At 35.1% G+C, this 13,793-nt stretch overlaps 1 protein-coding gene across 1 annotated transcript in view; it reads right to left on the bottom strand.

Annotated features, from left to right (window-relative positions):
- FOLH1B (folate hydrolase 1B) overlaps positions 1 to 13,793 on the bottom strand; it is a 97,148-nt gene that overhangs the window by 69,106 nt on the left and 14,249 nt on the right. Inside the window, 1 exon segment of the mRNA XM_043997862.1 lies at positions 6,334 to 6,442. Coding sequence (XP_043853797.1) covers positions 6,334 to 6,442 — 109 coding nt within the window.

The following is a 13,793-nucleotide window of genomic DNA, read 5'->3' as shown; positions in this document are numbered from 1 at the left end:
TCTTTAGGATTCTCTAAGTATACTCTCATAATATCTGCAAAGAGTGATTTCCTCCTTGCCTATTCTAATTCCTTTAATTACTTTATCTTCTCTGATTGCTAAGGCTAACATTTCTAGTATAATATTAAATCATAGAAATGATAACGAACATCCCTGTTTCACCCCTGATCTTATTGGGAAAGCCTCTAACTTATCTCCATTACCTATAATGCTTGCTGATGGTTTTAGGTAGATACTGCTTATTATTTTCAGGAAAGCTCCACCTATTCCTAAGTTCTCTAGTGTTTTTATTAGGAATGGGTACTGTATTTTTTCAAAAGCTTTCTCTGCATCTATTGAGATAACCATGTAATTTTGGTTAGTTTTCTTATTGATATGGTTGATTATGTTAATAGTTTTCCTAATGTTGAACCAGGCCTGCATTCCTGGTATAAACCCCACCTGGTCATAGTGCATTATCCTTGTGATCACTTGCTGTAATCTCCTTGCTAATATCTTAATTAAGATTTTGGCATCAATATTCATTGGGGAAATTGGTCTATAATTTTCTTTCTCTGTTTTTGATCTGCCTGTTTTTGCTATCAATACCGTATTTGTGTCATAAAAGGAATTTGGTAGAGCTCCTTCTTCACCTATTTTTCCAAATAATATGTATAATATTGGAATTAATTGTTTTTTCAATGTTTGGTAGAGTTCATTTTTTCAACTTCTTTTTCTTTTTTTTTGGTGAGGCAATTTGGGTTAAGTGACTTGCCCAGGGTCACACAGCCAGTAAGTGTTAAGTGTCTGAGGCCAGATTTGAACTCAGGTACTCCTGACTCCTGGGGTGGTGCTCTATCCACTGTGCCATATAGCTGCCCCTCAATTTCTTTTTCTGATATGTGCTTATTTAAGGATTTTATTTCCTCTTCAGTTAACCTGGGCAGTTTGTATTTTTGTAAATATTTATCCATTTCATTTAGATTGTCAAATTTATTGTCATACAGTTGGGCAAAATAATTCCTAATTATTGCTTTAATTTCCACTTCATTGGTGGTAACATTATCCCTTTCATTTTTGATACTGGTAATTTGGTTTTCTTCTTTCTTTTTTTAATCAGATTAACCAATGGTTTATCTATTTTATTGGTGTTTCTCATAAAACCAGCTCTTGGTTTTATTGATTAATTCTATAGTTTTCTTCCTATCAATTTTATTAGTTTGTCCTTTAATTTTCAGGATTTCTAATTTAGTGTTTAATCAGGGATTTTTAATTTGTTTTTTTCTAGCTTTTTAAGTTTCTTGTCCAATTCATTTATCTCCTCTTTCTCTGTTTTATTCACGTAAGCATTTAGAGATATAAAATTTCCCATAAGCACTGCTTTGGCTGTAGCCCATAGATTTTGGTATATTGTCTTATTTTCATTCTCTTGAATGAAGTTATTGATTTTTTTTATGATTTGTTGTTTGACCCATTCATTCTTTAGGATGAGATTATTTAGTTTCCAATTAATTTTAAGTCTAACTTTCCATGGCTCTTTATTACATGTAATTTTTATTGCATCATGATCTGGGAAGGATGCATTTACTATTTCTACCTTTCTACATTGGACTATGCGTTTTTGTGCCCTAATACCTGGTCAATTTTTTAATATGTGCCATGTACCACTGTGAAAATGGGATATTCCTTTCTATCCCCATTCAATTTTCTCCAGACATCTATCATATGTAACTTTTCTAACATTCTATTCACCTCTTTAACTTCTTATTTATTTTGTAGCTATATTTTTCTAATTCTGAGAGGGAAAGATTCAGATCCCTACTAGTATAGTTTTGGTGTCTATTTCCTCTTGTAACTTATTTAACTACTGCTCTAAGAATTTGGATACTATACCACTTGGTGCACACATGTTTAGTATTGATATTACTTCATTATCTATAGTACCTTTTAGCAAGATGTAGTTTCCTTCATTATATCTTTTAATTAGATCTATTTTTACCTTTGCTTTGTCTGAAATAAGGATTGCTACCCCTGCTTTTTTTACTTCAGCTGAAGCATAATATATTCTGCTCTAACCTTTTACCTTTACTCTGTGTGTATCTCTCTGCTTCAGATGTGTTTCTTGTAAACACCATATTGTACGATTTTGGTTTTTAATCCACTCTGCTATTCACTTCCATTTTATGGCAGAGTTCATCCCATTCACATTCACAGTTATTATTACTATTTCCCTCCATTCTATTTACCTGCTTTGTACTCCCCCTCCTTCTTTCACCCTATTCCTCCTCACCAATGTTTTGCTTCTTACCCCTGCCTCCCCCAATCTGCCCTTCCTTTTATCATCCCCCCTCCCTTTCCTTTAACCTTTTCTCCCCTGCTTCTGCCCTCACTTCTATCAGTACCCCCTTTCTCCTTATCCTTTTACTTTCCTAAAGAATAAGCTAAATTTCTTTATCCAAATGAATGCATATGTTATTCCTTCTTTGAACCAAGTCTGATGAGAGTAAGGTTGAAACAATGCTCACCCCTCCCTTCTTTCCGTCTATTTTAGTAGGGTTTTAGCACCTCTTCATATGATGTAATTAACCCCATACCACCTCTGTTTTCCTCTTCTTCCCATAAACTCCTTTTTTCACCCCTTAATTTTCTTTATATAATCATATCAAAACAATTTATATTTATATGCTCTATGTATACTCCTGTCTGTCCAAATAGAAATACAGTTCTCACAAATTATAAGTAGTATCTTTCCATGTAGAGATGTAAACTGTTTAACCATATTGAATAACTTTTTCCCACCTGTTTACCTTTTTAAACTTCTCTTGAGTCTTGTATGTTAAGATCAAATTTTCTATTAGCTCTCATCTTTTCATCAGGAAACTTTGAAAGTCCCCTATTTGAGTGATGGTCCATCTTTTCCCCTGAAAGAGAATGATCAGTTTTGCTGGGTAATAAATACTTGGCTGCAATCCAACCTCCTTTGCCTTCCAGAATATATTCTAAGCCTTTAATGTTGAAGCTGCCAGGTCCTGTGCAATCCTGACTGTGGCTTCATGATATTTAAATTGCTTCTTTTTGGCTGCATGGAGTATTTTCTCCTTCATCTAATAATTCTGGAATTTGTCTACAATATTCCTTGGAGTTTTACTTTTGGGGTCTCTTTCAGGAGCTGATTGGTGGATTCTTTCAATGATGATTTTATCCTATGATTCTATAATATTAGGGCATTTCTTCTTGATAATTTCCTGGAATATAGTGTCTCAATTCTTTTTCTGATAATGGCTTTCAAGCAGTCAAGTGATTTTAAATTTAAATTGTCTCTCCTGGATCTATTTTCCAGATCAGTTGTCTTTCTAATGAGGTATTTCACGTTTTCTTCTATTTTTTTCATTCTTTTGATTCTGTTTGACTGATTCCTGGTTTCTCATGGAGTCATTAGCTTCCATCTGTCCAATTCCAATTTTTTAGGCATTGTTTTCTTCAGTAAATTTTTGCACCTCCTTTTCCATTTGACCAAATGAATTTTTTTAAGGAATGTGCTTCCTTTTCCAAGCTGCTTATTCTTTTTTCATAATTTTCTTATGTTGGTTTCATTTCTCTCACCATTTTTTCTTCTACCTCTCTCAATTGTTTTATAAAATCCTTTTTGAGCTCTTCCAAGAAGGCTTTTCGGTCTTAATACCACTTCTTTTTTCCCTTTTGATGATTCCCAGATAGGCAATTTGAGAGTATTGTCATCATCTGAGTTTCTGTTTTGCTCTTCCCTGTCCACACAGAAACTCTCAATGGTATGAGCCTTCTTCTGTTTCTTACTCATATTGCAGCTTGTTTTTTTTAAGTTGGGGTCTCTTCCTGGGGCACAAGATTCACTGTTTCAAGCTTCTTGTGCTGGGGGGTAGGGGCTGTCTCACTGGCTTTCTACTCTGAGGCTGCTCCCTGCACTTACTCCAGGTGCTGGGATGGCTAGGCCTGGTTGTGCCTGTCCTTTGGGTGCCCCTACAGCTGGGAGCCTTCTCTCTCTGCTTGTACTGGTGCATCTCCTGCACCACCAGCTTGCTGAGCCAGGATCAGGGGACCTCAGATGCTCAGCTGTGGCCAAGAATTTCCTGCTGACTTGCCCAGACCCCCTCCGTGCTGTGCTGCACTCCCTTTTTGCTGGAGTGAGACTGACCTTTTCTGAAGTTTTCTAAATTATCTCATGTTGGAAGATTGTGTCTCTCTGTCTTTTTGTAGGTTCTGTAGTTTCAGAATCCATTTAGAGGCTTCATTTAATCTTGTTGGTTTTGGGGGGCTTTTTTTTGAGGAAAACTTGGAAGAGCGCAGGCAACTTCCTGGCTTCTCTCTGCGATCTTGGCTCCACCTCCCTCTCATATTAATTTTAATGTTCAAGCTAATCATGTCCTTTTACTGTTCAAAAAAAACTTCCAATGACCCTTATCACGTACTCAATAAAATAGAAACCTACAGTCATCTACCAACTTGTGCTCACTTATCTTCCTACTCATCTCATATATCTCCTTTTCATGAACAAAAAAAATCTCTATTTTAAGCTCCAGACAGATTGGCCTTCTCACCATTCATCAAACTTTCTCTTTGGTGTCTTGATTTATACTACTTCTACATGTCTAGGGAAACACTCACTCCTTTAAGGCCCAGGAAAATAAATATGCTTTTCTGGCATCTCTGCCAGAAGTAATACCTCTCTCCTTTGGGGAATTGTCTAGTGCTTTATATCTCATATCCACCTATGATACTATAATATTTTATAGCTATTTGACACAGATTTTTGTTTCATTTTCTTTTTCATTTTGTACATAAAAGGTCAAACACAAATGATAGCATCTGACCAGCGTTGGCCTTTTAATCCAAAGTGAGTAGCTCAAACAGACTAGTAAGTCTGTCAGTACAACCTCTGATGATAAAGGAAAATTCCTAACAATTGTATGCATCTTTACCTACTTTAATCACGAGGGACATATTCAGAAGGTGCCTGGTGGCTGCTAATCCCAGAATTACAAATTTGAAAAAAATTCCAGTTTCCTTTCCTTTCTTGAATATGTATATGCCGTTATATCACCTAGATTCCTTCCTGTGTTGGTCCCTCTCCCCTTCTAGAGATTCATTTCTCAAAACAAAGAATTTTTATTAAAAGAGAAAAACATTGAGTAAAACTAAACATCAACAAAATCTAATGTTGAAGTCAATAGGCCACACCTGTTAATCCCAACTTCTAAAAGAAGTGAAGGTTTCCTTTTGTGTTTCTTCTTTTGGACCAAGGTTATTTTTCATTATTTTACAGTTTGGATTGTTTTGTTGTTCTTTTTAATTTCATTTGCATGGTTGTAGTCCTGCATATTGTTTTCCTGGCTCTGTTTTACACTCTAAAGAGTTTTGTAAACCATAAATAGTATATAAATGTAAGCTATTTTTATTATTCATTTTTAAATGTATTATTTATTATATTTAATACTTTAGTTTTAGTTTTAAGATTATTACTATTAAACTTGAGAGTTATAAACTGATTACCTCTACAGAATCAATAATCTTTCAGATTATATCTAGTCCATAAGTGGTTTTAAGCATTTTGGTATTTAATTAAAAAATCCCAACAACCTTTTAACTTGTTAATCTATAAAACAAAGGTAATGCTATTTATTTATTATAAGAATGTTGTATGTATTAATTTTTCAAAATACCCAAGACACCAGAGATTTCAAATCAGAGCAGAATTTAGAGGGTAACTAGTATGTCACAGAGAACAAATCTGACAACCAGAAAGTTTAAACAAATTGTCCAAAATACATAGTAAATGAAAGAACAGGGATTCAAACCTAGGTCCTCCAACTCCAAATCCAGCATTCTTTCCACCTTATTGCATTGAACAAGTCTCTATTTTGGGGTATTAGTCTCTGTCTCCTCACATACTTGATTTTTCCCCACTCTTACTGCTCTTTTGTTTTATTCCATTATCACACTTTGCTCTGTCAAGTTATCAGTGAGAAGCACAGAAAGGTAAAAATCATGAAGTACACCTAATAGTTTTTTTTTTCTTCCCAGGTGAAAAATGACACCATTACAAGATAATTCAACATGTAAATAAGCATTTAAATGCCAAGTTACTTCCGAAATAGGTATTTCTTTTTTTTTTTTTTGTGGGGCAATGGGGGTTAAGTGACTTGCCCAGGGTCACACAGCTAGTAAGTGTCAAGTGTCTGAGGCCGGATTTGAACTCAGGTACTCCTGAATCCAGGGCCGGTGCTTTATCCACTGTGCCACCTAGCTGCCCCTCTAAATAGGTATTTCAAGATAGAGCCATTTCTAACATGCTGAATATTAATTTAGCAAAATACTTACTATAAAAATGTTTTGATGTTTTCAGCCTTCAGTTCATCCAGAAATGCCTTCTTCATATTTCGTTGGGGAATTATGCTACTAAATTCACTGGTGGGTTTTCCAATCCATCCTATAACACATACCCACATTTGAGAATGAGTTGTTGGGACACATGTAAATCCATCTTTACATTATTAGCACTTTAAAACTTAACAAATAATTTCATGATTTTTTTTAAGATTCATCATTACTGTGGTTTGACATAATTTTGCCTTTGAAAGAAAAATCTTCATTATATTGTATTGTCCACATTTGCAAAAATTGCTTATAATCACCAAAAGATCACAAAATCTCTGAGTTATAAGAGATTTCAGTATCTGATAACTGTTCACTCAGGTTTTCCTCAAAGAACATTGGTGAGATGGAACCCACTCTCTCCCAAAGTAACCTGTTATACTACACAGTTCTAAGTAAGAGTAACAGTAACAGTAAGCTTCTTGCTACATCAAGCCTAAACCTGTTTTAATGCAATGTAGACCTGTTGTTTCCTGCTTTGTATTCTATGGCCAAGTATAACAAATCAGAATCTTTTTTTGCACAAGTTAGTTTTTCAAACACTTGATGATAGCTACCATGGTCCTCTAAAACTTCATTTCTATGAGTCAAATATCACATTTCTAAAAACATTATTCCTAAATAAATAAATAAAAGCATTATTCCTATAGCATGATCTTCAGACTCTTCTCCACTATACTTGCCTTTCTCCAACTGTTCTCTAGCTTACCAGTATTTTTACACTCATGATAGGGTGCAAGAGTTTCCAGTCCCATCACTATGTCTTTCTTAATACAGTCTAAGGTCCCAGCCCCATTATGCTTGTTTGCTGTGATATACTAAAATTGACCTATATTAAAAGTAATCTATCAAAACTCTAAGGAATATTGTGCATGCTAAAGTTCACCTAACTTGTATTTATGAAATTAATTTTCTGAACCCAAATGGAAAATTTCATTTTTAGTTAATTCTTTCTTTCTATTAGGTTCTCTCCAATAAAATAACCTTCTGAGACATATTTTTTTAATTAACTATCATCCAACATATTAGACATTTTTGCTAACTTCATGTCATTTGCAAATTTTGTAAGCATACCATTTATGCCTTTATCCAAGTCACTGAGAAAAATTTTAAAATAGTACAGAGCTAAGCAAAGATCCTTAGGGCCCAGAGACAAGATGGACATCCTTGATGATCATTGAGTCATTAATAAATATTTTTTCAGATGCTGCCAAAAAGGATTGAATCTACATTATTTGAATTTCCAAATGATCCTTCTATCAAGAGAGATCTCCTCTGAGTTTCTTTTCAAATTTCTTTTTTTCTTTTTTGTTTTTTCTTTGTTTGTTTTGGTGAGGCAATTGGGGTTAAGTGACTTGCCCAGGGTCACACAGCTAGTACGTGTTAAGTGTCTAAGGCTGGATTTGAACTCAGGTCCTCCTGAATCCAGGGCTGGTGCTCTAACCACTGCGCAACCTAGCTGCCCCTTTTCTTTTTTTTAAACATAGATTTCAAACCTTTTACTTTGCAGATTTTAAAATGTTCATTGCTGCAATAAGTAATATTATTTGAACAAAAAATAGTTACTATGATTAATTGCATTTATAGCTTGGCAGAAACTTGGTAGTTTTGTCTTTTACTTTCCTAAACAGCTTAACTGTAATTCTATTCAGGTTCTTCTTTCCCTAACTTGCAAGTTCTTTTGATGTCCCCGGACCAATACTAGCCAGAAAAGAAGATGGGGAGGCAGCATAGCAGGGACTTTCATTCCTTTTCAGTTCTTTGGTTTTCTTTTGACTTTGAAAGGGGAAGCACAGTCATTTATTTTTAATCAAATTAAATTAAAAGAATTTAGAATTTTATTTTTCGCAAAGTACATGTGCTCCAAATTCTCTTCCTCCTTCCTTTCCTACCCCGCCTTAAGAATGCAAGCAATTGGGGCAGCTAGGTGGCGCAGTGGATAAGAGCACTGGCCCTGGAGTCAGGAGTACCTGAGTTCAAATCTGGCCTCAGACACTTAACACTTACTAGTTGTGTGACCCTGGGCAAGTCACTTAACCCCAATTGCCTCACTTAAAAAAAAAAAAAGAATGCAAGCAATTAAATATAAGTTATACATGTGTAGTCATGCAAAACATTTCCACATTAGGTTGTAAAAGAAAACAGACAAAACAAAGCTTAAGAAAAAGGAACTAAAAATATATGCTTCATTCTGTAGTCAGAAACTATCATTTCTTTCTCTGGAGAAGGACTGATTTTTAAAGTCCTTCAGAGTTGTCTTGGATCATTGTATTGCTGAAAATAGCTAAATCATTCACAGCTGATCATCTTACTTTGCATTCAATACATTTCACTTTTCATCAGCTCATGTAAGTCTTCCCAGGTTTTTCTGATAGAATCCTGATCATCATTTCTTAAAGCACAATAGTGTTCCATCATAATCTCATCCCATGATTTGTTCAGCCCTTTCTCAATTGATGGGCATCTCCTCAATTTCAAATTCAACTTTTTGTTTCTAATGTCTTTTTGGATACTTACCTAGTAGTAATTACTAGGTCAAAGAGTATAAATGGTTTTATAGCCCTTTGAGCATAGTTCCAAATTGCTCTACAAAATGTGTGAATCAGTTTACAACTTTACCAACAGTGCTTTAATGTCTCATTTTCCCTATATCCCCTACAACATTTGTCATTTCCCTCTGCTGTCCTTTTATCCAATCCAATAGGTATGAGGTAGTACCCCAGAATTGTTTTGACCTGCATCTCTCCAATCAATTGTGAGTTAGAGCATTATTTTTTAACATGGCTATAGGTAGCTTTGATTATTTCATTTGAAAACATCATTATCTTTATATCATCTATCAATTGGGCAATTGATCGACAGTCATTTAATTTTAATCCATCTTATTTGCATCTTACAATGTGAAACCACTAAAAAGAATAAAATTTTTAAAAAGCAGCATCTGTGCATATTATCAGGATGAATTTCTTGTGTCCAATTGTTTTTTTTTTTAAGACAGCGAATTTTTCTCTTGTGTTGGTATTCAATTAAGACTTAGGGGATTTCTGAATTTCAGCCACAACTGGTTTGTTAGATAGTTTTATAGATGAAAATGTGATGACCAGGGTTCAACATCAAATCAGATCTCCAAGGTGGCAGTGCCAGACTGCTCTCTAGTCAAAATTTTCAGAAATTCTCATTAAATCATTCTTTCGGTGTTGCAAAGCTGTGATAAATGAAAAATTTTAGAATTCCCCACTATCTTATTGCTAAACCTCATTATATAATAATTTATAACATATTCACAATATAACTTTATTCATATGTCATTGCACAATTTTATAGGGTATTTGCTTATAATATTTTTAATGGAGACCATATCTCTTACAGGCAATAATTGATTCAATGTTATAATAAGCCTACTAAATATAACAGACTGTCTTAGTGTAGTCCATATTATAACTACTGTCACAGTTGTCTTAAAGTATGGCAAAGATAAAATACAATCTAATTTGAAAAACTTTAGAGAGAATGACAGAAGGACATAAGGAGTATTGCCTCACAAGTTAGAGTATAGAAGTGAAAGAAAAAATGAGCCCATGAATAACTTGACATGAGGCCCAACATAGTCAGGTCATCCCAACAGCATGTGCAGATGACATTGCAGGAACAAACTGATTGCATGACTTCTTCAAGGTGCATCTCAATTATAGTATTTTTTGACACTTTTTCATTATAACATATAACCTTCTCTGATAAATTTCATCTAAATTCAATAAACAAGTAACTGACTAATGTATATGTTCTAAACCATGGAATTAGACAAAAACAAAACAATTTCAACCTGCAAAGAGTTTACATGGTCAAGAGAAATACAACATGTACCCAAATAAGTCCAGAACAAGAAAAATGAGTAGATGGGAAACTTACTAGCTATAAGACCCTGGGTAAGTCACCTAACCCTTACTGCCCCACAAAAAAAAATAAGTGGGGGAAAACAATAATAAATGGAGGTTTCAAAAAAGACTTTACAGAGAAGGTGGTCACTGAGTGGCGCCTTTGATAAAGACAAAGATTCTGAGAGATAGAGATGAAGAGGGAGTATATTATAACCATAAGGTACAGCTTTTGTGAAGGGAATGCATGGAGGGAAGGATGTTGGGGTTCAAAGATTAGCTAGGACTCTAGTTTGGTGGGAAATGTAATATATGAAGGGATAGACTATGACATAAGCCTAGGCATTTTTATTTCAATTTGCCTTTGCTTGGAATTGAACACTAGGCCCTTTGAACTAATTTCTATCTTTGGACCCCACAGTCTGGGAGATAAAAGGAATGGCCACTAAAATGAGAGAAGAATAAAGGGGCATTTTTCAATTATGAGCGGGGAAATAAATCATGAAGGTGCATCAATGCCTTTTATAAAAAATAAGTGAGTAGGAAGTAGACTGAGGGAGGGGAGAGGAGAAGGGAGACAGAATTTAATAATATACCCTTTACTAAAATCACAAATGAATGGTAAATGTTTGATGATTCCTATAATCTAATTCATTGCTTAAGCAGAGTGCTTGCTACATAGTAGGTATTTTTATTGACTGGCTATTGGGAGTGGAAGGAGAAAGAGAATGAGATATAGGCAGTGGAGGAGAGGGTCTAGGACTGTAGCACTAGAATTTGGGGTAGTACACCTCTAGGTTGGAAGAATGGATGTTCCTGAAATTAATTTACATGGAGAAGCAAGTATGTCTTGTTCAGTGGGCAATGGGACATTTGTGGTTGGTTTAGTTTAGGAAAAGTTTGTTAAGTGAAAGGAAGCCTTCTCTTGGGAGAATGTTGTGCATCTATGGGAAGCATCTCATGCAACAGTGAAAGGATATGTGAGTTCCTATGGGGCCTCAGAATCTTGACAAAGAGCCAGAGAAGGGATGGTATTGCTTTTGGAAGGGACACTAGTCATAGTAAAGAAAGAAAACGGAATTGTCTGTTTCTGCTTTCTAAATCTAAAACTCCTAGGCCAATAAGCTTCATAAGTATATGCTTCATTATTAAATGAGGATGAATCTAGATATTTGTCCTACTGGCAACTGTCTAATCTGAGTTGTATAGAAGGTGTTGTCCTGCACTGGGAAAGGGAGTTTCCTCAAACAGCCTTATACTAATGAAATTATAGGTGCAGTCTCTTATCACCTATGTTCAGAATATAAAGGGATGAAGAAATGGGCTTGAGGATTCTGACAAGCAGAATTGAATTTTTAAGAGGAAGGGGATGGAGAACAAAGCCTGTATAACAAATTGATTAAGATAGCTAAAAACAAAGTACATTTCAATTTCCCTATGCTATTTTAGAAAGTTGTTTGTAAAAATACTCCTACATCTCAAAAGAAAATTATATAACAATAGCTAAGCTTCAAAACATTCACTGAATAAAAAACTGCCATACATCATCAAGCTATGAGCTCCTTTTGTAGCACTTTTGGACAAAAGGTAATAGTCTAGTTCTGCTTTTATAGTCAGCAGAATTAGTTACTTGGTTCTAAAGTCTCACTTAAAAGCTGGAATTAAATACATCCAACTCAAAATCAAGTAGGCTCTCTCCTATTTTGAATACCAGATTCTCATTCCTCCTTGGTATGATTTATTACTTGGACTTAGGTAATTGCCATAGCATCAACTGCCCTCTGACTAATATAGCAAATAATGATACAATTCAATTAATTGTTTTGAGGTGTAAGGGCCAAATGTAGTATGGGAGAGTTAATTGGGTGGCTCACCTTAATATTGGGTAAGAAAAGAAATAGCCTCTTTCAAAAACAAAACAGGTTGGGGTAGCTAGGTGGCACAGTGCAGGGCTGCTAGGTGGTCCAGTGAATAGAGCACTGGTCTTGGATTCAGGAGGACCTAAGTTCAAATCTGGCCTCAGACCCTTGACACTTACTAGCTGTGTGAGCCTGGGCAAGTCACTTAACCCCAATTGCCTCACCAAAAAACAAAACAAAACAAAACAAAACAAAAAACCAGGTTTATTAATGGGAACAAGTTTAAAACACTATCTGAATCACAGAGTGAGATTAATAGAACTAGAAACAATGTATAAATCTCTGGGGGTCAAAAGGTCCCAGGCACCTGAACCTGCCTCCAGCCCAGCTTTGCCTCAAAAACAAAACAAACTCACCACACCAGAAATCTGTAGCCTTAAGGAAAATCAGCTGTGCAGTCTCTTCTTTTTTTTTGTCAGAAAGTCAAACACCAGCACCTCCTCTAAATGTCTGCCTTCCTTCCCCATTTTCCTCAGAACCCTCTCTAACTGCCTTTTCAACTTCTTCTAACTCCCCCTAAACGAATCTCAACTGTATCTAACTGACTTTTCCACAGGAAGGGGAGGGGCAGTTCCTAGCCATGCTGAGTCTCTGATTGGCTAAGCAAACCCACATGGGCTTCCCCATTATAATCTAGCCAGACCCATGTGGGCACAGGAAAGCTATTAGAGGAAGGCTAGTTACTTATTTTCAATGTTTCCTGTGGTCAGAGTTTCTCTTCTTTGTTCAATTATCTTTCAAAGTACACACCCATCTTCTCAGGCTTTTAAGCTTACATTTTTTCAGTCTGACCATAATAAAGCAAAGATAGGGTTATGAAAACCCCAAATCACAATTAATTCCTTACAGAGGATGTTACTTAATATTCATAAAACTAAATATGATCATGATTTACGTTCTCCATAACCCCCCACCACCATGAAAAATGTATTTCTAAAAAGTGTCAAGCACAATCTGAAAAAAAAAAAAGATAATCCTCAAAGTTCAGTAGAAGGAACTAAGAAGAAAGATTAAAAAAAAATTTCAAAGACCATTAATAATTTACAGATGAAAAAACAGACTTAGAGTTTTGAGTGACTTGCCAAACATCAGTGCAACAATTAAAGAATAAAGGGGGACTAGCACCCTTGTCTTCAGGCTCCAAATCCAATGTTAGACAAAGTAAGTAAAAAGTGGTAGCATAAAACAATAGTGCTGTTACCATATATACTGTTCTCTTGGTTCTGCTTATTTCACACTTCACTATTTCATGTATTTTTCTAAAAGCATCAAGCTAATCATTTCTTATAGCATACTAATATTCCATCAAAATCATATACCACAACTTGTTCAGCCATTCCTCAATGGACTGGAATTCCTGCAATTTCCAGTTCTTTGCTAACATAAAATGAGGTGCTAGAAATGTTTTAGAATATGTGGCTTTTTTTTTTTTTTTGCTTTTTTCCTAATCATCTTGGGAAACAGACCTAGTGGTGGTATTTCTCAGATAAGGGGTATTATTTTAATATTGTTTTAACAACAACTTTGAGTACAAATATGTTTTAACATGATTGTACATATATAATCTATATCTAATTGTTTGCTTTCTTATGGATGGGGGAGAGAAGGAAAG

The sequence above is a fragment of the Dromiciops gliroides genome, chromosome 3, assembly GCF_019393635.1.
Source record: "Dromiciops gliroides isolate mDroGli1 chromosome 3, mDroGli1.pri, whole genome shotgun sequence".
Classification (NCBI taxonomy): domain Eukaryota; kingdom Metazoa; phylum Chordata; class Mammalia; order Microbiotheria; family Microbiotheriidae; genus Dromiciops; species Dromiciops gliroides.
The sequence above is the reverse complement of the archived record's forward strand: the minus strand, read 5'-3'. Positions and strand labels throughout refer to the sequence as shown.